This window comes from Pseudoliparis swirei, chromosome 11 (genome assembly GCF_029220125.1).
Source record: "Pseudoliparis swirei isolate HS2019 ecotype Mariana Trench chromosome 11, NWPU_hadal_v1, whole genome shotgun sequence".
NCBI lineage: Eukaryota > Metazoa > Chordata > Actinopteri > Perciformes > Liparidae > Pseudoliparis > Pseudoliparis swirei.
This window is the reverse complement of record NC_079398.1, coordinates 24,438,160-24,455,811: the sequence shown is the minus strand read 5'-3', so window position 1 is coordinate 24,455,811 and position 17,652 is coordinate 24,438,160. Positions and strand designations below refer to the sequence as shown.

Here is a 17,652-nt window from a genome sequence, read left to right as displayed (position 1 = left end):
ATAGCAGTAATAATAATTGTACTATTTTAATATAGCCTATAAGCAGCATTATAATGCTTATGCCTTTCACACTAAAAGAACATTTAGCTCATATTACTTTTACGTGGACAATATTCTAAATGCATGACTTTCACTTGCACGTCTTCACTTATTTATTCATATTTACAGTGGTGTACTGCTTTAGGCCAGGATCTGAATACCTTTCCCACCACTGCACACATCTTTATTTTAGATCAGTTTAATATAATATCTGTGCCGGATTGCATTCAGTATGGGATATATACATTATGCATTATGTGTGTTGCCTTGTGTCACACATAGGCACATTGTATTTCATCCAAAGGTGTCCAAAAGAGTCAAAGTGGGTGTAACGGATCCCCGTATATCATTTGGCGTGAGACGTAGGCCTACTGCTGGTGAACTTCTTTATTTTCTTTCTTTCGGTGTATACAATTGAACCAAAAATCTTTCTTAAATACCTCCTTGTCACCACCGTAAGAGCATTAGCGTCATACGGGACCATTAAAACTATTACAACTTTACATGAAATGCGCATCCGTCCGTAACATTTACAACCGACAAGTTTGTAGTTTTACTTAAAATAAAGGTGCGCTTCCTTTTAACATTTCAAAATAAAAGTCCGATTTAGCTCAAAGAGGAAGTCGATTAAAACATATACAAAATCATTAAAACAAAACAATATAAAAAGGCATACATCAAAACCAATAAATCAGATACAAAAGAAGGCAATCAACACAAAACAATAAACCTTTTAAGGGGTTATTTACAGTGTGTTCACCCATCACGAACGTTCCCTTCCGCTTGATCCGCCGTCACCGGGTTCACGCCAACAGCGTTTCACGCCGACAGCGCCCCCTGGCGTCCGCGGGGGGAATCGAACCGGCCGACACCTCCAAATCAGTTTGAAGATGGCGGAGGGTGAATTGAACGTGGACAGCCTCATCTCTCGGCTCCTGGAAGGTGAACACTTTAATTACAGTATATCGTGCGACACAGACCGAACTGTTTACGTCCATTCGTAATCTGTAACTCCCGCGGTGCCCCCCTCCCAAGAGGCAGGCGACGCGTTAGCTTGCCTGGCTAACGCTAGCCCGTCGTCCCCATGATCCTAACGGTGGCTAGCTGCTGTTAGCTAGCCGTGTTTACTAACACTGGCGGCGGTGAACGCCGACATTGAAAAAGAATCAGTTTTCGCCGTAATTGCGACGTGAAGCTTTGGCAGGTCGTTTTATTGAGGCACGGCCTTTTGCTTCTGCGTGGAGTTAAACTTTCCGGCCGGCGTGTTGAGCCGTTCTGGCTCCTCTGTTCTCCTCTGTTCTCCTGTGTTCTCCTATGTTCTCCGTTCTCCTCTGTTTTCCTCTGTTCTCCTATGTTCTCCTCTGTTCTCCTCTGTTCTCCTATGTTCTCCTATGTTCTCCTCTGTTCTCCTCTGTTCTCCTCTGTTTTCCTCTGTTCGCCTCTGTTCTCCTCTGTTTTCCTCTGTTTTCCTCTGTTCTCCTCTGTTCGCCTCTGTTCGCCTCCGTTCGCCTCCGTTCTCCTCTGTTCTCCTCCGTTCTCCTCCGTTCTCCTCTGTTCTCCTCTGTTCTCCTATGTTCTCCTCTGTTTCCCAAACGACGTCCCGGGGCAGCGGCGCGTGCCCTGGGCTTCAAGACAGGGCAATGAGGAGCTGTCACACGCGGATATGTTCAGAAAGTTAACTAAGTTCATATGTGTTCAACAAACGCGTCAACACCGATGATCAAAACCGTTATTCATCTCCGGTGCTGTAAGTTATCCTCATGATCGATATCAACTATTGGTGTTACATCATTGAAAAGGCAGGCGATTTTCTTTAATCCTCTTACCTTTGGGGTCATTTTGACCCCATTCAATGTTTAACGTCTCTAAACAAATGAATGACATCATTTGTTTTTGCTTCATATTTCATGACTTTTCCTAATTTATTGGGGACAACTGGGAAAACATAAAATTCACATATTTGTTCAATGTCCTGTACACAACTTGTACATTTATAAATTTGACCCAAGGTGTAAAACATATAAGAAATATCAACCTTTTTATGTATGTAAAGGGCTATTTAGGTAACAAACAAACAAACGTAAAGTGACACTTAAACTTGGGAAACAATATTAATTCAAATAATGTTCTGGAGGTTTTAATTGCTGTAGTCAAATTGACCCTACGGGTAAAATATGTTAGTACATTTGAAGGTAACAGGAGGGTTAACAGATTGGGTTAAGCTATAGAAATAAATAACCTTACATTAAATATGTAGACACGAATATATGGATGACCCCGTCTTGTCGTATTGGATTCCCTTATCACATCACCTAGGTGAATTTGAATTGTTGAGGTAGTTCTTTACTTGTGTGTATTTAGTGGGCAGATTGCTGGTTTTCAGTGTTGTGCACATTGACACACTCCTTTAAAATCTCCTGTGCATTCGAATAACTGAACACAAGTTGAAGACATTGAAAAGTAGAAGAGATGCAAGAAGCACTGAGCGTTGCCCTCTCAACAAAATAAGTGTGCATCTACAGTTAGAAAGTATGTCATCTTGTGTTGACACACACAACTTGTTGTACTTGGTGAATGAAAGGGCGTGTCTTTGTGCGTGAGCACGAGAGGTGTGCATGAATCCTTGAGTGAAGGCCGCTCCGCCCCCCTGTGGTGCATCCTCAGAGTCTGGCCACCGGGGCACATCCAGCTGCCCTCGGCATACTTTCCACCAGTATCGGTGACTGGAGGGATGAGACGCCAGCACCGCTAACATTTGTTATTTATACAGGGTTCGTACGGTCATGGAACACCTGGAAAAGTCATGGAATTTCAAAATGGTCATTTCCAGGCCTGGAAAAGTCATGGAAAAAAACTTAAATCATAAAAGTTTGGGAAAAGTCATGGAAATGTGTTATTATCACATGTTCATTTACGGCGAGTTTGAAATAATTTTGTAAAAAATTTAACGAAAGATGCTCAAAATATAAGCCAGCGTTACGCTCTCGATACGCAAACATTTTCTTAAATGTTCATGTTTATACCGAGATTTCAGTTTAGTCATGGAATTTTGGTTAATTCATGGAAATCCACTGGTCAAAATGTGTAAGAACCCTGTTTATAGAAACTGCTGGAGAATGTCATCACTCTGCAGATACACATTTGTTGTGGTTTTTCATTGCAACCGATGCTGGAATTGAATCAAGAAAACAAATTATACAACAGATTCAAAAGATGCAATCAACTTCTGGTTTGTGTTTTGCTCGTGAACACTTTTTATTCTCGGCTAGAAAGCTTGTTGATGCTCGCACACTGTGTCTCTCCTGTTTCTCAGATGGACTGCAGTAACTTCTTGATTGTGCTCATATTTTGAATACAAGTTGGACGTGGCATCTCTCATGAGTGGTCAGTTTTACTGTGATCGTGTTGGTGCGAGATGGCTCTTCTTCCAACAAGTGTTCACACTTAACCCTCCTGTGACCTTTAGGGTCAATTTGACCCCATTCAATGTTTAACGTCGGTGTTCTTTGGGGTCAATTTGACCCCAGGCTGTTTTTAACTGTCAAACATATAAGAAATATCAACTTTTTTTATATATTTAAAGTGCTATTTAGGAAGTCAACAAACACACATAAAGTACCTCACACTTAAACTTGGGAAACAATATTAATTCTAATAATTTTCTGGAGGTTTTCATTGCTAGGGTCAAATTGACCCCGAGGGTAAAAGATGTTAGTAAATGTGAAGGTAACAGGAGGTTAAGGTGCGTTCACACCAAAAGCTAAACTATTTTTTCGCGCGACCGAATCCCCTGAGAAGTCAGCGTACAGACGCGTGTGGCTGCGATAGAAGTGATATTTTCCCGGGCGGCGTGCTTGGGGCGACGCGATGTGGGCGACGCGTTTTCAGCGGCACAATTTTCGCCCCGAGTTTAAATATTTCCACTTTGAGGCGTCATCTCGCAACTCGGGCCAATCGGCTCTTGAGTTCTCTCTCGTAGCTGGAAGCGGAAGTCTTTCAGACGTAACGGTGACTTCATCGGTGAAAGTGACCGAGCTGAGTGAGCCTACGGGTGATGTCATGTATAAATATATATAATATGATATTAATGTCATCAACCCAAACACGAGGGCGTCAGTGTGTGGGACGTCCACAACAAGTATAAAGCAGAACTAGTGGTGAGTTATTCTGGTGGATGAAGGAGATGATAACGGTCTTTACGGAGACGAGACACGGAGATAAGCCCCGCCCCTGGGGCTCTCGACGCTCATGGCGAGAACACGGCGAACGGTCGAGCGAGTAAACTCACGCGTTTTGGGCGACGCGAAAAATAGTTTCGCTTTTAGTGTGAACGCAGCTTAACTGATGAGATCTTATCGTTTCATCGCGGCTTCTGGCATCATAGTTTAGCGTTGCATTTAATGCTGAAATGGAGGAGCAGTAAATTTGCATCTGTTGTTGAACCAAAGCCAGGTTTTCAAATATGTTTGTTTGGCCTCTTTCAATAATCTAGGTCAGTATCCAGCTCTAGGTTTATGTGTATTTTTTATAAAGGACTTGTTGTATTCGCTCTCCATAAACTTCCCTCTAAAGTTCGCTCACTTTTTTATGGTCATAGTAGCCTTTAACGAACAACCGGTTCGGCTTTTTGCACAAGAGACCACAGATTCCCTGTGCTTAGTCTCAACTCTTACGCCCTTATTTTGCATCCAAACATCACATAATAGCTCACTGTATGTGTTGCTGTCTCCGAAGATTTGGTCCGTGAGAGCGTCTATTCATGGGGATTCATTTCACTTGTGAAAGATACGCTGTCCCACTTTCTCAGTCACGCAGTCGCACACACAAGCGGTGATTTGGTTTATGATGGTTGCAAATCCTTGTCCTTGCTTCATTTGAGCCTTTGCCTCTCGATGTTCTTAAGAACGTAATCTCTTTTTAGAAATGCCAGGCTGCAGAAGAGCGAACTGTGAGAGGTTCTGCGTTCCAGCCGGGCGGACTCAGCTCGGCTCGGACGAGGCCTGGTCGTCGAGCGAGGAGCCCTGCTTCTGCTATTTCATGCTTTACACCATGGCTCAAAGGAAGCTGTGTGAATTATGTAGATGGTCGATAAATACAATGATTGTGAGAAGCAAAACTCGGTTAAGGTTGGTGGAGCCCTAGAATAGTTTTTGGCACTTTGAGTCACTCACTTTTCTCAGATGTGGTTGGATTAATTGATTAATAAGACAGTGTGTAAGTAGCATGTGTGTACACACGTGTGCATTTATGAATCCACAAAAATGCATGCTATAAGTTTTGGGAATGGCTCACCAAAAAAAAGTTACATCTAAAAATAGAATAATTAAAAAAATTAGATATATATATAATATTTTATATATAAAAAAATATATTTATATGTAAAAATATTTTATATATATATACAAATGTTTATTATATTTTTATATTTAATTTGTTTTAACTTTTTTCAGTTAGTCCATTTTTAACTGATTCCTGTCCTTTTTAAGCATTCTTGGCTAATTTGTCATTCTTCAAGGAAACAAAAGGGCAAATATAAAATGTGTGATGGGAATCTTCATCTCTGAATGATGCACATTCGTTTCACATGGCTCAGTTTTCCTTTATTGGAATCTGAAGTGGGCGTCTAGCTCCGAGGCAATACCAAAATGGTTAAATATTACACAATTCCTCAGTCAGTTATGTTCATTACTTCTGTTTCCCTTGCCGGTGGTTCATCTTTACGCAGTCAGTGTTTTGATTCTTGTTTTGCGAAGCCAAAGTTGGAAGTGACATCCAATTATGTACGATACTTTTATTGAGATAGTGACGGATCATAAATAGTCTCGTTATTTCCCCTTTATGGTGATGATAATGTGAATAACAATGATACAAAACAAAAAATACTGTCTGTTCAGAAAAAAAGCCACAAGATAAAGGTGAGTTTGAAAAGAGGATATTGAGTTTGTGTGTTTGAGATCTTCATCTGGTGTGAACAGATCCCAGGTATGGGCAGGAGGCCAGGAGCCTGACCCTTCAGGGCAGTGAAAACAAGCAATAACATCTTAAAGTGAATTCTACTCGCAGTGACAAGTGAAGGGTGGCGATAGTTACGTTGAGCTGCCACTTCACTGCCCCAAAGAACTTGTAAAAAACAATCCTGCAACGATTTGAATAAGTTGCAGTATTTGGATGTTTCAATTGATCATACCAGAATACAGATTGTGTATCATTGAAAACTATTTTAAATGTGATTTATTTTTTTTAAAGGTAAAAAGTGGGACGTTTATAATTCAAGTTGGGAATAGCACTAGGTGGAGAGAAGTTAAAAACAATGGAAATGCAGTATGAAGTTCAGGAGGAGGATTTTTAAAGTCCAGAGTGGACTATACGTCTATCCCCTTTCTACTGTTTCCACAAGTCACTTCTTGCACAGTTGTTGCATCACGTTACTTATTGAACCCTCTTTTCTTAATGTTTTCTGCACGGATGCCATCTTTCAGACTTTTGATCCTGGATGGAACTTAACTTTATCCTTATACAAGCCACAAGGTACCACAGCTTTCCACAGCTCTGATTATTTCGACTGCTGACTGTCGCCAACGTTTGCAAGTCTTCCTCCTTCTTTTCGTCGTTGTGGAGTAAATCTGCTTCCAGAGATGTGGCACGACGCCAGAAAGTAGGCTTAAGCTAACAGTGCAACTGCACAGCCAATAAACCCACTGCGATGCTGAAGATGCAGGCGGCCTGAGCAGTGTTTGGGTTTCTTAAAGTAAGGCTGAGACTTAGCAGCTATGAGCTACAGAACCCCCCCCACAGCTCATCTGAGTTAGAGATTTCCTTGTGATTCTCCTGAAAGTGCGTCATTGAATGTTTTCTTCCCCCTTCAGTGTGACGTCACTCGGCCTCGTTCTGAGGAAGCTCGCGGTGTCGGGTGATGATTCCGACCCAACAGTTGTGGACCGCGCTGACCGAGTCTTTCTCTCCCCTCCAGTACGAGGATGCCGCCCGGGGAAAATCGTGCAGATGACCGAGGCGGAGGTGCGGGGCCTCTGCATCAAATCCAGGGAAATCTTCCTCAGCCAGCCCATCCTGCTGGAGCTGGAAGCGCCCCTGAAGATCTGTGGTCAGTGCGTTGAGGATTTGTTCGGCCATTTTCTACCGCGTGTTTATTCTTTCACTCGTAACCTGCTGTACTGAACCACACACTCGCTCCTGAACTTAAAGGTTTAGAAGTTAAAAATCATGTAACCGGGCTGAGAGAGACTGGGCTTGTGGTCGAATAGTCAAACAACGACCTCCTCACGTCTTTCCCTCGCCCCTTTTCCTCTATGGAAAACGTCACAGGGTCAAGGAAAGATGGGAAGGAGAATTCACAAGGGGTCCGGAAAAGACAACCGCGGTGTTTATGGAATCCGACTCCACTTTCACGAAACTCTGTGGTTATGACGCGACGGCAGGCGGATGTTAGTGACGTCAGTCTGCAGCGGCGGAACTACAATGTTCAGGAGATGGACTACAAAAAAAGTCCAGTTCGACAAAATGTTCTCATGCAATGTTCCAGAACATCACAATAATGTCCACCTTGCACTCGGATTTCGTCCCATATGTCCTGAAGTAGCCGAGCATTTCTGATTACAAAAAACAATAATATATCTCAATATTTATCATCAGTTTTCAAATTTAAATGGAAGAATTGTAAATTCTCTAATAATAAATAAATAAATGTACTTCTCTCATTTCAATGACAGTAAGACATTAAATACACATTACAGAAATGTTGAGAACAATTTTCTTTGTTTTACAAAAAATAAACACATTTTCTTTGCCCTGTAGCTATAAATTCAGTTCCTTCAGATGTCTAATCGTCACGGTCTCTGAACATATGAGAGATACTGGTTTTGAACCGCCTGTGTGAAGCATGACCCGATAAGAGTCTGTTCCTTCTTGGTTGAGCCTCAGGTTTCGCTGTCCACGTTTCTCTTTTTGAAGGCTGCCATGGGAAATAACTTTCAGCCTTTCGCTCCTCTTTTTAAACCGTACGTCTCTGAGCTGCTATTCTCGGACTGTTTTACCACTGCAGTCAGTGCTGAGTAAATAATTCACTGTCATCCTCCCTTGTTTTGAGAGGGCAGGCAGTGGGCGGGGCTGCCTGGAGGAAGCCAGTCTTGTGTGGAATAGCAACGCTAAACCAAGGTGCCTTTTGCGGAGGCACGCTGACAGCCAATCAGATGATGGTAGTTCAGCTGAAACCGTCTCCTCTCTCACGAAGCTCTCTCACCTCTATCTGTCTGCAGAGATGACAGTCTCCGTTGCCATGTCTGTTTACCATTCAATCCACATGTGGTTTTGTTCCTGCAGTTAATTTCCTTTTCCAAGCAAACTGCCACAAAAAAAAAGGAGCAAATCTAATTGCCTCGTTTCCATTGTTGTGTTGTTGCAAGTAAGAATGATTGTTTTGTTGTCCTGTATTCACTCTGTTGTCACAGTGTTATTCACAGTGTTTGCTGCTGTGAACCTGCAGAAACACATGCACACGTTTCCATGCACGCTCTCCTCATTCATACCTCCAAGCTGCTGCCCCATCGTACCACTTTTCTAACCTACAACCATGCACACATTCTTGACGGTGAACACTCGATGTGTTCGCCAGGGGTCCTAAATCCTCACAAAAAAATAATTAAATAGGAGTTAAGACCTCTGACTAGGAGCAGGTGACTGAGGCGCCTCCTCCGGACCCTCTGACTGCAGCTCGACGGACACGGCTGGAGGAGAGGAGCTCCTTAGTGCTGCACATCTTTAGGCACTTCTCTACTTATTTATACAGTCGGCATCTTTCATACAGTGTCTGCATGTTTAATCTTTTACTAAAAGTCTTCATATGGTTCAGTACTAAGAGCACAATGGGCCTAAATTGAGCTTATTTGTTACACCTGTGTTTACCCCACATTGCAGTGACATGTCAAAGTGGCTGCTGGGGAGAAATGGCTTATTAAGCCAGTTATAGCTCCCCTTCATTGACGATCTGTCCATGTCAGAGACAACTTTAAATTGTAAATGGACACAAATCTTCCCGCCTGCCCGATCTCCTCAAAGCGAAGGCTCCACTCAGGGCTCTCCTGTCTCAGGATGCAGGCTGTCAGCAGGCTGAAGGGCCTTTCCTGTCATAGCTTCTCACAGAATAAGAGAGGCATCAAAAGTGTTTCTGGGATTCTGTCAGGAAAATGAAGGACACCTTGACTCCATGTGTGTTTTTAGCATCCTGCATTCACACCTCAATTTCCTCAGAAATGTCCCTCTCTGGTTTTAAAAGTGTTCCTGATTTCGTTCTGGCAGATTGTGAGCCGGACTGTGTTGCCGGAGCAGTGCATTAATACTTTACGACTTGTTTCATTGAAGTTTTTATATTGTGTTATTAATGTGAAGGATTTTGAAGTTCTTTCACATTACCGGTACTTGCATCCAGACTCTAGATGTCAAGCTGTGACTGACTGCCCAGAGCAGAGAAAATAATTCATGGTGAAATGCAAACCGAGCAGCCGAGTGAAAGACCTCAAACACCCAGCACTATTCCTTAATCATTCATTTGCATGGAGAAAAGTATGTTTTTACATCCTAAGACACATGCTAAAGTATAGGCCTGTTGCCATATATATATATATATATATATATATATATACACTACCGTTCAAAAGTTTGGGGTCACTTAGAAATGTCTTTATTCTTCAAAGAAAAGCACTGTTTTTTCAATCAAGATAACATTAATCAGAAATACACACTATACATTGTTAATGTGGTAAATGACTATTCTAGGTGAAACGTCTGGTTTCTATTGAAATATCTCCAGAGGTGTATAGAGGCCCATTTCCATCAACGATCACTCCAGTGTTCTAATGGTACATTGTGTTATCGCCTTAGAAGACTAATGTCTGATTAGAAAACCCTTGTGCAATTATGTTAGCACAGCTGAAAACAGTTATGCTGGTGATATAAGCTATACAACTGGCCTTCCTTTGAGCTTGAAGTTTGAAGAACAAAATTAATACTTCAAATATTAATCATTATTTCTAACCTTGTCAATGTCTTGACTATATGTTCTATGAAATGTTCAATTCATTTGATAAATAAGTGAGTTTTCATGGAAGACACGAAATTGTCTGGGTGACCCCAAACTTTTGAACGGTAGTGTATATATATATATATGGCAACAGGCCTATACTTTATATATATATATATATATATAAGATGCAAGTCGCGGTTTGGCTTCACAATGAAAGGCAAAGAAAATCAGCCCAAACACCCTCATGATATAATATTGAAATGTTTCTTGGTCATTTTAATCTCAGGGCCAGACAGCTGCAAATCTCAACTAGCCCTATTATTTAGTTTTCATGTGTATTTGGTGCCATCTTGTAGTGAAGCGTCGCTCTAGAAGAGTGTGGCACGTGATCTTGCTTTCCACTTTTGGCAAAATAAAGCCCGTTATTATTGTGAGGCTCGCTGCCGTCCGCTCCTCCTGGAGCACTCAGCCCAAATGAGAGCAGCTCTGGAGTTGGTGGGAGAGGATATGAAGGGCCCAGATGATGAGGAGAGGCTCCCCCTGCAGAGACCCGGTGCTTCTGCTGAGAGCGGAGTCCTCGGAGAGTTTTAAATTAAAATGAGTGTGTGTGGATATGTGTGTGCGCTTCCTTTTCGTGATCAACCTGGATTTGTCAGCCTTCGTTCCCACGGCGGCTCGTGTCCCACGGGCCGGTGGCTCATTCTGTGCGCGTATACTTGCACGGTCGTATATCCACACCGACCTGCATGTCGGTGTGGATATCCAAATGGTTCCAGAGAGACGGTGCTCGGTGCGGGTGTATTTGTGGGTGAGAACATGCGGTTTCCAAAGGTTCTGATAACGACTCCTACGCTGACATCTTCAACACTCACTTTCTGATGGGCTCGTCCCTTTCTGCACCAATACCTTTGATTCTTTTCAATGTTTTCCTTTCTAAGTAGTTCCTACTCTCTGTAATAAATGTACACCACCGTTCAAAAGTTTGGAGTCACTGAGAAATGTCTTTATTCTTCAAAGAAAAGCACAGTTTTTTCAATAAAGATAACATTAATCATAAATACACTCTATACATTGTTAATGTGGTAAATTACTATTCTAGATTAAATGTCTGGTTTCTAATGAAATATCTCCAGGTGTATAGAGGCCCATTTCCATCAACGATCACTCCAGTGTTCTAATGGTACATTGTGTTATCGCCTTAGAAGACTAATGTCTGATTAGAAAACCCTTGTGCAATTATGTTAGCACAGCTGAAAACAGTTATGCTGGTGATATAAGCTATACAACTGGCCTTCCTTTGAGCTTGAAGTTTGAACAAAATGAATACTTAAAATATGAATCATTATTTCTAACCTTGTCAATGTCTTGACAATATGTTCTATGAAATGTTCAATTCATTTGATGAATAAAAGTGAGTTTTCATGGAAGACACGAAATTGTCTGGGTGACCCCAAACTTTTGAACGGTAGTGTACGTTACGCTGCTTTTCCTTCAGGTTGCACACAGAGAATAGTCACGCTGACGCCTTTTCTCTCGTCCCTTTTCAGGTGACATCCACGGGCAATACACCGACCTGCTGAGGCTGTTTGAGTACGGGGGGTTCCCTCCAGAGGCCAACTACCTGTTCCTGGGGGACTACGTGGACAGAGGGAAGCAGTCTCTGGAGACCATCTGCCTTCTGTTGGCCTACAAGATCAAATACCCAGAGAACTTCTTCCTGCTCAGGGGCAACCACGAGTGTGCTTCCATCAACCGCATCTACGGTTTCTACGACGAGTGTGAGTTCAGAGGAACGAAACCCGGACTCGAGCGAGCGATGAAGCGCGTTTGTAGTTTGGGTTTTAATGACGTGTGTTTAACGTGTTCCGCCAGGCAAGCGCAGGTTCAACATCAAGCTGTGGAAGACCTTTACTGACTGCTTTAACTGCCTGCCCATCGCTGCTATCATTGATGAGAAGATCTTCTGCTGCCATGGAGGTGATAGAACTGTTTGCCTGTATTTAAAACCCATGTTCCGATTGTAAAGCAAACCTTTTGATGCCCTGGGGCCGGTATTTCAAAATGATCCACCAGGATTAATCCTCCTGGATTGGATTAAATCCTGATCAGATCCTAAAAACGGGTATTTCAAAGCAAATCTGATCCTGAAGATTCAGATTCGGTAATCCAATCCTGCCTTTTATCCGGATTAAACACTGCTGTTGAGTATTTCAAAACTTTGGTGGGAAATTACATGAAAATGTTTGACCAGCCGAAGTGTAACTGCTCCCAAAGTTCATTGTTTGATACAGATATAGCTAGACTGCTGTTTGATCAATGTTTATTTTCTTTGCACGTTCCTTTCTTTTTCAGAAAACACAGTGAAAAATTGAAGTAAAAAAAAATAATACAACGTATTCGTCGAAAATCAGTCAAATGTATTTATTAACATGCATTCAGCACACACACTTAATGTTCATAGCAAAGCTCAAGGTTATAGCATTTGGAGCAGCTCTGTGTTAACTGTCTGTCTTCTCTTTCCACAAACATCTATAAAGAAAACGCATATTACGGTTTTATCTCTTGTTGACAACTGTTTCCTAAAAATGCAACTTAATTGAGTTTATTTTGTATAGCCCATTATCACAAATTACACATTTGCCTCAGAGGGCTTTACAAACTGCACACATAGACATCCCTGTCCGAGGACCTCACATCGGAGATATGCACAACACATTTTAAAATCTACACCCAATGCATTGCGAGTAAATGCATTAAAATGTGGATCGCGACATACAGACGCTAGCCTCATTACTAGCTTGTTAGCTCCTTAACACAGAAGTCAATGGAGCAGCGTTAGCTCCCGTTAGCGTTAACTCGGCTTTATTTGACTTCGCCGAGCTATTCTTTCAACTTTGTGCGGATTTACGTAATTTGTTAACTCAATATAGTGATTGCCTTTCATCTCGTTTTAGGACGCATCAACACTGACCAATATTATACTTAGATTTAGAGACAACAGTAGTGGCAGCTTCTCCTTTTTTCCGTAAAATGTTCGCTCCGTTTCCGGTTTCCCGTCTGATCCATGGGGCGGGGACGGATTTGGAAATCCCAATCTGCCGGTATCAGGATCACTCTGATCCAATCCCGCAACGTTTTGAAATACCGGGATGGATCAGGTTGATCCGTGGCTGAGGAAAGGGGGATTTGGTTATCCGGATCATTCTGATCTGGATTACAAGTTTTGAAATACCGGCCCCTGGTTCCAAATGTAATCGCAGTAACTCCAAACAACAGTAACCTCTTTTATTTTCTATTTCAGGGCTATCGCCTGATTTGCAGTCAATGGAGCAGATTCGAAGGATCATGAGGCCGACAGACGTGCCTGATACAGGTGTGTGTGGGTGTGTGTGTGGGTGTGTGTGGGTGTGTGTGTGGGTGTGTGTGGGTGTGGGTGTGGGTGTGGGGGTGTGTCCACAGAAAATGTAGGGAATTCAAGGGAGAAAAGGTTATTATTTTTGGTATTTAAGGTATTTAGGTATTATTATTTTACTTTTAATGTAAATGTTGTTTTCTAAGTGTTTTTGTGATAATTGATCATGCTGTACTGCATTTTATGTATTTGTATTGTAATGTTTTTTTGCCTGGAGCCCAGGAAGAATAGTCTCCACTACGGTGGAGACTAATGGGGATCCTTAATAAACTAAACTAAATCCAAAGGAAGTTACCTTTTTTTTTCTCCCTAGAATTTAAGTTTTCCTGATTAAATGACCTTTGCGTCGGTTGATCTTCGGTGAGTCAGCTGGATCTTTATCTCCTTGTTTTTCTTTTTCCTCCATCTCTTTGTGTGTCTCAGGCCTGCTGTGTGACCTTCTGTGGTCGGACCCGGATAAGGATGTTCAAGGTTGGGGGGAGAACGACCGCGGGGTCTCCTTCACCTTCGGAGCAGATGTGGTCAGCAAGTTTCTCAACCGCCACGACCTGGACCTCATCTGCAGAGCCCACCAGGTCGTTATGAGTGACAGAGCCTGGATGAGGAGTGTGTGAATGCAGGAAGTGCATGGCAAGCATATTGACAAGTGTTTTTTCTTCTTCTTTTTCTTTAGAGACGTAAAATTGGTTGTGCATGCACTTTAATGATAGCTGACCTCCATTAGTGTGTCTGTGTGTGTGTGTGTGTCTTTGGCACAAGTGATTAATGTGGCTGATGCAACGACACAGAAGTTAAACCAGACATTAATATACGTTGTGCTGCAGTCGAGCCGAGTCGCTTTCTTTCTCCATGCATCATTCATTATAACTTTGTTTAATACTCAGTCATTGTCACTTTATTTTGTGAAAATATAACACAGAGAATGAGAAGCTACTGTTTGCGTATGCGACCCTGTCATCAGGTTTATTGAGCTGAAGAATACAAGTAAATATCGAAATTGGGACGTATGATTTGTCTGTTACACAAACATTTATCTCGACTGTTTCATATTGGTGTGTGTGGGAACGGACACGCCACCGTCATGGCAAACGAGCTGCAGATCTGTTTCTTGGTGTCGATCGCTGTGGGCGGTGGGATAATGTCACGTGCCTTTCGACAGGTTGTGGAGGATGGATACGAGTTCTTTGCCAAACGCCAGCTGGTCACACTTTTCTCTGCTCCAAACTACTGCGGGGAGTTTGACAATGCAGGCGGCATGATGAGTGTTGACGAGTCCCTGATGTGCTCCTTCCAGGTAGTCCACAGCTTCACATTTGCACATTGATGCTAATTGACTTATCTGAGAAACACTTCCGCTTACATCTTCTCTCTCTCTGCTCTTTTGTCATTATTAAAGATCCTAAAGCCCTCAGAGAAGAAGGCCAAGTATCAGTATGGCGGTGTGAATTCTGGTCGGCCCGTGACCCCACCCCGCACCACCCAAGCCCCCAAGAAGAGGTGAACGTACAGCCTCGGCTCTCTCCCTCCTCCTCACCCCGTCCGTCCCTGTTCTGCGAGCACGGCAGCCCCTGTAACTCCCCTGTATGGCGACGATACAGGGCTTATCTCATCGCCCGGATCGTTCTCCTCTTTTCTTCCCACTCACCCACCGCCTCCCCAACTCCACTGACAGCTCTTTTCTTAATGTGTATGTGTACATAAATTTGCTGTGACCAATCTTTTTTTTTTTTTTTGCCTGTTTGTCAGTATTTTTGATATTATTAACAGATTATCCCGTTTGTAGTTTTACTTCCAATGCATTCAAGGTTTTCTGAGGATCCGTGTCGTCTCTGTTGAGAGGGGCGAAGTGACTGAAGTTAGAGGAATTATTTTTCAGTTGAACAGAAAAAACGTAGAGATTGAACGTCGTCTTGCCTTGACCTCTCGAAATAGCAGAGAGAATCCTTCCAATGTTTTTTAATGAGACGGAGGTTTCCATGCTAAACCCGTAGACATAAATAACATTTATTATATTCCGGTTTAACAGTTTAAACATCTTACAGCATGTGTGGTGCACTTGCGGTTGTTGAGCAGGGGCACATTCGATATATTTAACCCTGAACAACCGCACCTCCCCAGGAGTAGTAAAGAATGTGAAGTGACCGGCTTGAGTGAAATATAGAGGCTAAATCAAAGTGGAACTCCCCGAAACGCAACGCCCTCTGGGCGTCGCTTCCCCCGCTCTGTTGTACCTCCCTGTGCCTCGACGCCCCTCGACATCTCCTCACACAGAGCTGGTATTGACATCTCCCTGGTTCTATTTATTATTTGTTCTCAAGATAATTTCCCCAATATTATCCTCTGGATATGTGGTGTACTAAAAGTGATAATACAATTGTCCTTTTCTTTGTGTTTGTATGGAGAAGGATAGAAAATATCTTAACAGCACTGATTGCAATTTTGTAAGTGCTCCAATGTGTCTAAGTAAGTACGCCGTACAGTGTTAAAAAGACCAAATGAACAAAAAGCTCCACATAATGCTCCACGGTATTTGAATTGTTTAGTGCTGTGTTTATAGAGTACATAAAAACATAATGAAATGTTTCTCCTGGATGCCTTCTGTGGAGTCGGGTGGGTGGGTGGCAGGACCAGGCAGTTATGTGAAGCTATGCCCCCTGGTGTCCAAATACAGTACTACAGTCCACACGGCTCAGGGTGGGCTTTTCGTTTCAATGCTGGTGCAACATGTTGTCATTTCCCACGAGGAGGTGCTGGCACACATCTTCAGTCCACTGCAAACGAGATGCAGTGGATTCTTTGCGGTACACATTTGCCTCTTTCTTTTTTCATTGTGCGGTTTTATTCTTTCTGTTGTATTTCTATGTTCTCTATTCACATTGCTTACTTTTTATTCACTTAATTTATTTCCTAATACTGACTGATAATAATAAAACAATGAGGTGTTACCAAAAGCTGTTTTGCAATTTGTACAAGTTTGTTTGAAAGTCTGTACATTCAATAAAATGGATGGAAACCAACATTGTGTCTGTCATCTCGAGAAATGTGAGACATTGCAGAGTTACTCTTCTCAACTCTTGTTTATCTCAACATAAGAACGAGACTTTAAAGTTGATGTGATTTCTCCCCATGTGTCTGGCCTGAGGACAGATTTAAATTGATTATTTTGAACATGTATTTATGATTCCTGGAATAAAAGTGGCTATGATGGCGGTAAAGTTTAGTTATATGTGTCTTGCCAAACATGTAGATGCTTTACCTTCACTGCACAGTCATCACTATATATCTTTGGTGTTATCAGACCTCTGGGAGAAGGGAGAGAGTCCTCCTTTTCTTTAGTATAAAATTAAAGCAGATATGCTCCATCTAATTGATTAATCCAATCAAATAAGCGTAATAGCTTTACAGTTGATGTTGCAGTATTGCCAAAGCTCAATTACATATTAACGAGTTGGATTTCAACAATAAAATAAAAGTACTTGACAAGACAAATAAAACATAAAACATATGTAGACTAACTCAGCATTATAAATCAATGTAGAACCAAGGGAACTCTTCTTTTATCTTATTTTTGCGACCACTGCAAACTAAATTTGTAAGTTTTATTTTTAAAACAGCACTGCTGTGATTATAATATATAAACTAACATTGCTGCTGTCCGGCTGCACTACACTGCAGTAGATCGCTGGAGATCCTGGCAAACTCAGCATTTTACTTTATTTTCCCCCTGTATATTTAGTATTTAGCATTAGTATTTTGTTTTGTGTTTTGTGTTTTATATTTTCATTGATGCTCTGATGTGCACCACTGCTGTGATTTTTGAAATTTCCCCACTGTCGGACAAATAAAGGAATATCATATCATATCATTATATAAATATATGTATATATATATATATATAAAAGGAATATCATCATATCATTATATAAATATATAGATATATATATGTGTATATATAAATATATGATATGATATATACCTTTATTTGTCCCACAGTGGGGACATTTCAATAATTAATATAAATTATTATAATAATATAAATATATATAATATAATATATAATACAACTATTATATTAATATAAATTGTGGTAATGATTTATTGGTCTTAGTTTGGATCGTTTTAGGTAATACACCTTTCCAAACGCATGGGGGCGACACTGAGTCGG

The 17,652-nt window shown here is 41.7% G+C and overlaps 1 protein-coding gene across 1 annotated transcript; it reads left to right on the top strand.

The window, feature by feature from the left end:
- The first annotated feature begins 870 nt into the window (after positions 1-870).
- LOC130201761 (serine/threonine-protein phosphatase PP1-beta catalytic subunit-like) lies at positions 871-16,504 on the top strand. The gene is made up of 8 exons (XM_056426869.1): positions 871-981; positions 7,010-7,141; positions 11,623-11,853; positions 11,948-12,052; positions 13,377-13,448; positions 13,911-14,062; positions 14,647-14,781; positions 14,884-16,504. Exons 1-8 carry the CDS (start codon positions 930-932, stop codon positions 14,986-14,988), a joined length of 984 nt encoding a protein of 327 aa, XP_056282844.1. The 5' UTR covers positions 871-929; the 3' UTR covers positions 14,989-16,504.
- The last annotated feature ends 1,148 nt before the right edge of the window (positions 16,505-17,652 follow it).

Coding starts and splice junctions, on each gene's coding strand:
- LOC130201761 (XM_056426869.1), top strand. CDS start 930: ATGGCGGAGGGTGAATTGAACGTGGACAGCCTCATCTCTCGGCTCCTG. Junction 11,854..11,947: donor CTACGGTTTCTACGACGAGT/GTGAGTTCAGAG, acceptor GTGTTCCGCCAG/GCAAGCGCAGGTTCAACATC. Junction 14,063..14,646: donor TCATCTGCAGAGCCCACCAG/GTCGTTATGAGT, acceptor GCCTTTCGACAG/GTTGTGGAGGATGGATACGA.